The 9,726-nt window shown below is 37.0% G+C and overlaps 2 protein-coding genes across 2 annotated transcripts; both read left to right on the top strand.

Moving 5' to 3' along the window:
• The first annotated feature begins 210 nt into the window (after positions 1-210).
• Positions 211-6,365, top strand: LOC127949725 (uncharacterized). Its single transcript, XM_052547212.1, has 5 exons — positions 211-908; positions 1,549-2,375; positions 2,515-2,962; positions 3,649-5,718; positions 5,803-6,365. Exons 1-5 carry the CDS (start codon positions 803-805, stop codon positions 6,117-6,119), a joined length of 3,768 nt encoding a protein of 1,255 aa, XP_052403172.1. The 5' UTR covers positions 211-802; the 3' UTR covers positions 6,120-6,365.
• Positions 6,366-6,798: 433 nt separating this feature from the next.
• Positions 6,799-8,772, top strand: timm10 (translocase of inner mitochondrial membrane 10 homolog (yeast)). The gene is made up of 2 exons (XM_052547211.1): positions 6,799-7,114; positions 8,143-8,772. Exons 1-2 carry the CDS (start codon positions 7,044-7,046, stop codon positions 8,336-8,338), a joined length of 267 nt encoding a protein of 88 aa, XP_052403171.1. The 5' UTR covers positions 6,799-7,043; the 3' UTR covers positions 8,339-8,772.
• The last annotated feature ends 954 nt before the right edge of the window (positions 8,773-9,726 follow it).

Here is a 9,726-nt window from a genome sequence, read left to right as displayed (position 1 = left end):
AGCTAAACTATGTTGGGTTTTGGTAATTGTGGCTGATAATAAAGCTTATTTTGCCCTATTTTAAGCCATAGTGAGCACCCCCTGCTCAGAACTACCAATACAACCCTAATCGAAGAGAGCTTTGCAAAAGCAAACGAGAACAAAATCATGAAATTGGTGTTTTAAACGGATCGTTTGAGTGATTCATTCAACAGACTCGCCCATAGCGCCATCTAGAGGTGCGTCGGTGCAGGCGGAGCCACTGAACAAATCAGTGAGTGAATCATTCTGGTGAACCGATTCAAAAGATTCACGTGACTGAAAGCTGATGAGTGGAGCTCGACTTCAGATGATTTGTGATGCAGCGGCTCACGTGTCTTACGGATCACCTGTGTTTGCGTATGTTACATTGTTTATGTTGGATTATAAAAGGGTGTCGTTTTAGCAAGTTTGACGAACAACGTGCACTAAGCGTTTGAAAACAAGGCAGTATTAATATAATAACAGATAAATCCTCGTGATATCAGGCTCAGTTGACCTTAGAGATTGAAAATATGGCTGAGCTAGCCTTTCTTTGCCATTTAATACCGAGCAACATAAATCCGTTGAACTGAACACAATTACCTGACGTTAAATCACAGGTCGGTCTGTCCTATCTAAAAAAAAAAAAAACTTAATATCAACAGTTGGATCAGAATTGATAACAAAGAGCAAGTAAATCTTATCTTGCAATTCGAAGAAAGCTGTTATTTCTGGATGGTTAACAGTTGTAACCGTTGTTTTGGAGTTTCTAAATATGTTTTAGTCTGAAGTTGCTACCAGCATGTGGCAGTATCAGCATCCAGACTTTGCAGTATTCCTGCTTGGAGAACTTCAGAAGCAGCAGCAGCAGGGAAGCGTCTTCTGTGACACACTTCTGCAGACTGACGGTAAGAGATCAGAGCTCTTCTGTTGAAGATGGCCAGCTCTGGGTCTGTGTCACTGGAAAGAGCTCTCAACTCTACAGTGAGCACCTTGTAAACAAATCATATACAGACCCTGATTATGTCAATGCTATGATTTCCAATTTGTACAACAGACATTAATTAGCAGTCAGTGGCCATATAGACATAAGTTAATGAACGTATTTTTCTATTAACACATTCATCATTTTTTTTCAAGTAATATTTTAGTAGTGTTTGAATGCTCCTGATGCAAGTTCCAATACCATCTAGATGTGTTTATATATTTATTTATTTTTGGAAGTTGATTGGAAGGTCATTTTTTTTACATTTTAAGAATTTAAAAAAAGAGCCTTTTGCTAGGGGGAATTAATAATTTGGTTTCTGAGCATTTATTTTACACAATAATATATATATATATATATATATATATATATATATATATATATATATATATATATATATTTATATATATATATATTTATATATTTATATATATATATATTTAAATTTTTTATTTATTTATTTATTTTTTGTTTCATAAGAATCTATAGACTTCCGTTGCCCTTTAATGTTGTATTCTTCTATACTTTCCTTTTCTTTAAAAAAAATCTTTTAATCTCTTCAGGTGTGTGTGTTCCAGCTCACAGCTGTGTGTTAGCTGCTCTAAGCCCTGTCCTGTCAAGAGTCCTTTCCACTTCCCCTGCTCCGCAGGCAGGGCAGAACAGGCTTCTCAGCCTTGAGGCTGTAGGATCTCATGCCTTACTAAAGCTAGTTAAGTTCCTGTACACAGGGGAAATGGAGATCAAGAGTCAGAGTGAACATGAGGAGGTAATGACTGCCTCCTTCAGACTTGGACTTAAAAACCTTTTTGAAAAGAAGAGAGTGTATGTGGAAAGAGGAGATAAGGATGTTGTGAGACGTTGGAGAGAGATTGGTGTACAGACAGAAGATGTCTATAGCCAGGAAAGTGAAATAGTTTCTGAGCAATTAAGGATACAGAGCAGTACTCTTCCAGTGCAAGCTTGTGGTTTACTGGACGCCGATTTGTCATCAATGTCATTACTTGATGAAACTAGTCCAACTGCAGGTTTTAATCGGACCAGTAATGCCAATATTCCTTCCCTCACCGTCGTGACAGAAGCATCTGTAATAAATCATCAGAAAACAAAGTCTAAGAAGAGGTGGAAAATGGCAAAGAGAGAAACCCAGCTAAAAAAATTAACTCGCCAACAAATGAATGTTTCGGGCAAAAACTTCCAGAAACTTTTAGAGGTAGATAACAGGCAAAAAAGTGCTACTGCTGAACAGAAGGAGGCCAAATTGGACCAGCTTAAAGTTAGGATAAAACTGAGGAGGAGCGGAGCTTGCTGGGAGAGCAACCTTCTCGTTTCTGTCCAAGGTGAGAGCGAGAAGAACCCAGAAGAAATCAAAGAGTGTGGACTTCAAACTCAGGTAAGGATTTATCTTTAAATCTAAATTTATAACACAATTTAGACAAATAAAACATAGTTTATATGGATATATTGACATAGATAAAAACACCCTGAAAACATGTTCATTTAATTTGTTTTTTCTTTTTTTCTGACTAAAGAGCTGCCAAGCTAGTGTAGTTCCTGGTCAAAGTCTTGAAACCCTCACCCCACCGACGGACCTGACTATTTCACCCTCCTATTCTTCCTCGCACGCCTCTTCAGATAAATGTCTCCATACTCCACACCACATTTCTATCTCCTCCCCTTTGGTAATACCAACTTTATCTTCAAGCCCTCCCCAAGCAGATGAATCTGATGAACATATTGCAAAGATGTTGGATGATATGTTGATGGATTTGAACATCCTGCCATTGATGCCAATAGACAGAAATCTGGATGAGCAAGAGCAGCTAGGTCTTCTTCAGGATCCGAAAGGTCAGCAGAGGGCTGCCGAGGCCTCTGCTCAGGGTGCTTGTGTTTTTATGCAAAGCTGTGAGCCAGAGATGAGGGGATCTGATGTTAGCAAGACAGCAGTACCAGCTGGATCACCAGGACCAAGAGATGAAGGTAATAAAGCATCATCTTGGGTTTGTGGTTCTTTAGACCATGCATGTGCACATTCATTGTCTTGGGTGCTCCCAGCTTTCTTTCTCATGGTTTTAGTATAGCACTTAGATTCATCAAACATCCCACATTCTCAACTCCGTACTCTTCCCATGCTTATTTAACCCAAACAGTGCCTTAGTCTATGGGTCAATGAAAAATAAGACTGCCCATGATAAATATATATATATGATAAATATAAATATAAATAATCTGGCTTAAAACACAAGTGCAAATATCTTAAAAATCTGAATTCATGTTGGTTTCATGTTAGTTTAGTTAAAAAAAAATAATTTAATGAAATTTCCTATGATGCAACCATCATATATTAACACTTAATGCTTTAAAAGGCAAAAAAATGACTTTTTTATGACCGTTTTGATTGATTTGCATATTTGAGTTGATTTTGTAGCCTATATTATATTTTTTTAAAAATATTACTACACATTAAAGCAATTTTGTTCAAATATTTTTTCTAAGATATAATAAAAATAATAATAATAGTATTCTCTTCACTATATCAGGACAGTTGTATCACTTTGACATTTTGGTCCCAAAAATATGTTTTAAGTTATTTAAAATATTATAATTTTATATATATATATATGTCATCGAGTGATTTATTCCTGACTGTACTCCTTGTTTTTTAGACCACTCAGGCTTACAAAATCAGTCAAGATCCAATACACTCGTGATTCAGACACCTGGACAGGACGACTTGAACAAAGATAAGAATCTGGCAGGTGGGGCAAGAAACCCCACCCCCTCACTGTTAGAAGACCTGTTCTTAACCCCAAAAGCCACAGCTGCCCCAGCTAACCCTTCTCCGGCCGAGGGTGAAATGCCAAGCCTTGGTATGACCAGAATACTGGATGACAGGCCAGAATTCAAACTACTACGATGCCTTTCCCCCCTTGAATCAGATAAGGGAGACAGTGATGTTCCTACACAAGAACCACCACACAGACAGGACCTAGAAATGCAAAACCTTCCCTTGTGGCTTTCTGAAGCACCACTGAAATTGGACTTCCCTCTAAGCTCGATGATTGATTCCTCCTACCCACATCCACAGCCTGACCTCATCGCCTGCCAAAATCGATCGTGCCCTGACCCTGCAGAAAAGCAAGAATCGAAGACTTCCTTTTTACAAGATGAGTTAATGAGTAGGAGTAGTACAAACACCATTCGGCATGATGTGAAAGATGCTAGTGAGCACCCGAAGCAGAGAAGGACGAGAAGACGGAGGCTTGCAACTCAAAAGTCAGAAGTGAATGGGGATACAAAGTTTCAAAAGCTAGAAAATCCGGATCAGGTTCAACCGAGGATATCAAAGTGTGATGATCCCCGCTGTGAAGAGATCAAGCCGTCAACTTCTAACGCACGTAGAGTCAGTACTCGCATAATCAATGCGAAGAGAAAAGCAACTGCAGGTGTGAAGAGAAAAAAAGAAATGTCTTCACCTATCAGTAAGAAAATGCCTTCGGTGAAAGCTGACCGTGAACAACCAAACTGCACTGGTATTGTAAAACGTGGTCGTGGTAGACCCCCTAAGTCTAAAAACACCGCTCTAGCTCACATGTGCAACAGTGCAGAGAAATTGCCCGCTTCAAGACAAGATGATAGTGAAGTAGAAAAAACTAAGAAAGACAGTGAGATTGAGAAGGGTAATAAGCAACAACCAAATACACAGCAGGAGAAAGACTCAACAGAAATGGAAGAAGCAGATGCTAATGGCAATTTTGCACAGGCGACGCTGAATTCTCAGTTAAAATATGCTGCTCAGGCAAAAGGACAAAGCATCATTGATCAAATTTTCCATCAGACTCATCCAAGTGTTGAAAACCTCGCTTGTAAAAGTTCTCTGAATACTGATCAGCCGCTAACATCTAGCCAACGAGACGCCTCTTTTAGCCTTCAAATATTCCAAGGAGGGAACAGTGAAGACGAGTGTAGTAAATTAATGATGAATAGCAGTGAAGTGCTCAATAAGCAGAAAAAAGCAGAGACGTCTCTGCTGATGAACGAGAATAAAGACATGGAGGTATCTGACAAGCACGGAGGGTCACCTACAAGTGACCGGCAAGTCGATGTGTTACAGAATAATGATTCCCAAAAAGAGATGGGAAAAGACATTCAGGACCAGATGACTGAGATATCTTTGCCGTTAACAGCTGAGGAGGAAGTAATGAAGGAAATGATGATCCTGGCTGATGATATCGATGATGCTGATCATCCCAAGTTGCCCACAGAGAAAGACTGTGATGGTTCTACCAGTGAACTGACAGTGATGGAGGGAATAGAAATTAATTTCAGTACGAATCCTGATAGTGAACCAGCAGAACATCTCCGAGATGAACAAAACCTGGAAGATACCATTTCTAATGAGACATCAGACATGGACAAAGGTGTTCAGGAAGCATGTGGTGTTAATACCCAGGATGTTAGCTGTATAGGAAGAAACAAAGAGGTTCAGATGATTGAAGAAACTATGGATGGAGAAGAAACTGAATTTCTGAGGGCAACTGAGCTTGTGGAGGCTTCTTCGGATGATAGGTGTCTGGAAACCACCAATAGCTTGGATGATGATGATGATGAAATGAATGAAGAGGGGCACCAGTACAGTGCTGGGAAGACTAATGAACCGACCCTACTGGAGGAAGACGAATTGAGTAAAGGACACATTAGGAGTGCTGGGATTGCAGATGATGCATCAAACAGAGGTAAAATGTCTAAACTTTGAATTCGAACTCAACATTTTTTTTTATCAATAATCCATATTCCTTATTTCTGTTTTGTCCTCATAGCTCTGACACTGAGACGAACAGAAGAAATAATATGCAGAGATGCTCCTTCTGTCCAGACTGAAGTATTGCTTCAGTCAAACTATCAAAGCCCCCGAGTGCGCAGTGAGAATATCTCAGCGGTGACGTCCAGTTCAGAATCATCCGATGAAGAAGATATTGACGTAGATGTTGTCGATGAGTCTGTAGATGATCCATTAGGGCTTTTGGCAGCTAGACAGTTTGTCACACTGGCTATTGAGTGTCTAATGGAGCAAGAGGATGAGCTGGATGCCACTGAAGAAGAGGAGGTAGATGTCACTGGAGAAGAGACAGAATAAATTTTTATGTTCATGTTGAGAATACATGTTTAGCATTTTGAAATCAATAGCAGATGTTTAAACCAAGTTCTTAACCCAAGGTTTATTATATCAAATTGTGAGAATAATTTTTTTTTTTTTTGTCAATATGACATTATGTGAATTAGCCTGTAAATTCATTCAGTTTATTTTGGATTGTCTCATACAAGTATAAAGTTACATATTAAAATTGTGTAAATTAAAATCAATTTATATAAGTTCACATTACACTTTTGTACGTGTGCTTTATTTAAAATATATCACAATACCTATTTGTTTTTTAATTTAATTTTATCTGACTTTGTGTGTATCTTTATTTCTTAAATTAAATAATTGTGCAAGTATATAGCATAAAATCGCTTTCCCGATGTGAAAATCTTTAATTTCTTTAAAATATTAGGAAATTTGAAAGAATGTGGTAGTATTCTGTTGGCACAGCTATAAAAGATTATATTAGAAATGTTGACAACGGGGTTTCTATTCAATTTTAAAATAGTAATATTCTTTATCCAGTAACTGGAAGTCATAGGATTTTTTTTTTTTTTTAAAGATGTGAGAATAAGGATAATAGCGAGATTAAATAATAGTTAAATTAAGAAAAAATAATAAATTAAAGGGATATTGTCATTATACAGAATCAAAGCATAAAATAACGCATCAAAAAAATAATAATAATAAAAATTAACGCAGCTTAGCAAACAGCTGCGATTTTGAATAGAAAACTTTATTGTCAGCGGAAGTATCAATTTGCTAGATAGATAGGATCCACGCATCCACGTGGGTACTTTTTCCGGTCAAGTGCGCTCACTGAAGGTTAAGCAAGCTGTCAGAGCTCTTTGTTGAACGGGACCCACGCGTTGTCCGGTGGGTTTTTAGTGAGGATAAACCGAAAGGTCATTAGCAAAGATGGACCCCATGAAAGCGCAGCAGCTCGCCGCGGAGCTGGAGGTCGAAATGATGGCTGACATGTATAACCGGTATGAAGCCCACGGTAGTCTCTGTAAATGTGTGACAGCATGCTTTCTGTTAGATTACTTACAATGTCATCTGACATACGAAATCTGTGGACTTGTGTAGTGGGTGACGCTATTGAATTAATAGTATATTGTAGATGCAGCGTAGGACTACAGTCAGTGGCTATATAACTTACGTCACATCAGTAAAGCTACATTACTATTTTGTACTTCACGCTGTATGCACTCAAATAGAATCCTGTATCTTATTGTACAGCTCGAATCATGTTCATCTTTTCTGGCCTCCGTCAAAGCAGATTGATCAACAAAAAACCTTATATAAAAACCTCTCATACTGTTAGCCTGTGCCCCTTAGGCGGCTTAGATCTGCATAGTTTTTGCAATTAACAGAAGCACTTTATAGCAGGTGAATTAAAATATTAAATTGTGTTAAATGGATAGAACTCGATTATTTCTCAGTTAATCAGAGGAAAAGCCTCGTTTTATTTTGTGTATATATATCACATAAATTGTAGGAAATGAAACCACATTGCAAATTTACATTTTAAAGTTAAAATCACTAGTTAAAAAAAGGCGTGGTAAGAGGCTGAATCTGAACAGTAATAATATCTATACCCCATTACAATATTTCCTTTATTGTTATTGCGCTCATAAAAATACAATGACTTGTGCATTACATTATAACATACATTTAACATATCAACATATATTTATATTCAGAATTACTGCAGACATATAGCAGCTCAAATTATACAATGGCAATACTGGCTGTTTTCTGGACGTTCCTGCAATTGCGATTAATCAACAAACTTGTTGTCCCTTTTTTTTTCCTAGCAATTTTTTGTTTAGATGTTGTTGATTAATTCTTGCAGACCTAGTATGTAGTCTCTACAAAATAATGACATGAATTAATAAAGATTATATTACTTGAATAATTCATGAAAATTTACATTTCTGTGTTTCAATTAGATTATGCATTACATATCCAAATGTGTATGATCTAATTCGTCCTGTGCCTTTTCCTCATACAGAATGACCAATGCATGTCACAGGAAATGTGTTCCACCTCATTACAAGGAGGCAGAACTTTCAAAGGGGGAAGCTGTGTGTCTGGACCGCTGTGTCGCCAAATACTTGGACTTGCATGAGAGACTAGGTCGGAAACTCACTGAGCTCTCTGTTCAGGATGAGGAGGTGATGAGGAAGGCTGCTGCAGGCACTGGATAGACCTCCTGCAGAATCTAAGGGTGGGCCTGAAGGCCTGTGGATGGGGGTTATGGGAGAAATGGGCTCTGTGGACATCTAAAGGGGGAAATCGGGCAGCATGGCTACGGATATTAGTAATATAACACAAATATGAACAATATTGTGTCAAGTATTGATCCATTATTAGACATTGCACTGAAAGATCAAGACTTTTGGAAGAAGATGGGATATATTTTATCCTACGAGTCTTTGATAGTTTGTTGGCATGAACATTATTAACATCACAGGAATAAAGTGTTTGTCTGGGAAGGGATATTTGTGAAATATTGTGAAATTATGTCCTTGTGAACTTGTTTGAGACTTTTTTTTATGTTGTCACTGATCTTTGTAATGTCTGACAGGAATTTTACAAAGTGTACCTTTATTGCGCAATATAATTAAAATGTTTACCTTTCTGTTTCTCTTCTGACTCTTTCTTTAAAATGAGCAAATATTAGCATGTTATTATATACAACTGTATTATTTAATAGAATTGTGTTAATATGGTTACTTGACAGTTGAGAATGTAGTTTTTATTTTATTATTATATGTTTAAAGAGGATTCATTAAAAGTTTCTACTTTTAACAATAACCAATGGACTGTCAGTATGCTAAAGAATTGTGTCAGTAAATTCATCTTTTTAAGGAACCACTTATGTAATAAATTCTGTTTTCAACGAGACGTTTCCTGTTCGGTTTTGGTCACTATAGATCACAATAAACTGACATTTGTATGGAAAACAGCTGCTTGAAGATTCTTCATGGAAACAACAGCAAACAGTTTTTGAACAACATGAGGGTAAAAATGAACAATTTAATTTGTTGTTTTATTTCCAAAGGCACCTTTATTTCAAGTTTTATCATTTAGCAACTTTTCAGACTACCCTAGCAATTTTTCCTTCCAAAAGCACCTAGCAACAAATTTAGCTATTAAAATTTATTTGGGAACTTTTACATAACATTTAGTCATTTAGCAGACGCTTTTATCCAAAGCAACTTACAAATGAGGACAATGGAAGCAATCAAAAACAACTCAAGAGCAATGATACACAAGTGCTATAACAAGTCTCAGTCAGCTTTAACTTTTAGCAACATCGATAAGTGACTCAAATGAAAAAAAGGCACACATTTACCATCTAAATTACTCAAGAGAAAACCAAAGACGCCTAGTATTACACACACATCATGTGAATTAAATTAGCTGCTATTTGCAATTGTTTAATTTAATAATAAAAATGTAATAATTTAGTAATTTAATATTTTTTTATTTATGATACATTTTGTTAGTAGCTTGTACTTGCAATTGTTGATTAGGCAGTAAAAAGTTGATACTAGAAAAATGGAAAAGGTACTAGTAATTTGAGCCCTAT

The sequence above is a fragment of the Carassius gibelio genome, chromosome B1, assembly GCF_023724105.1.
Source record: "Carassius gibelio isolate Cgi1373 ecotype wild population from Czech Republic chromosome B1, carGib1.2-hapl.c, whole genome shotgun sequence".
Lineage (NCBI taxonomy): Eukaryota > Metazoa > Chordata > Actinopteri > Cypriniformes > Cyprinidae > Carassius > Carassius gibelio.
This window is presented reverse-complemented; position numbering and strand designations above follow the sequence as displayed.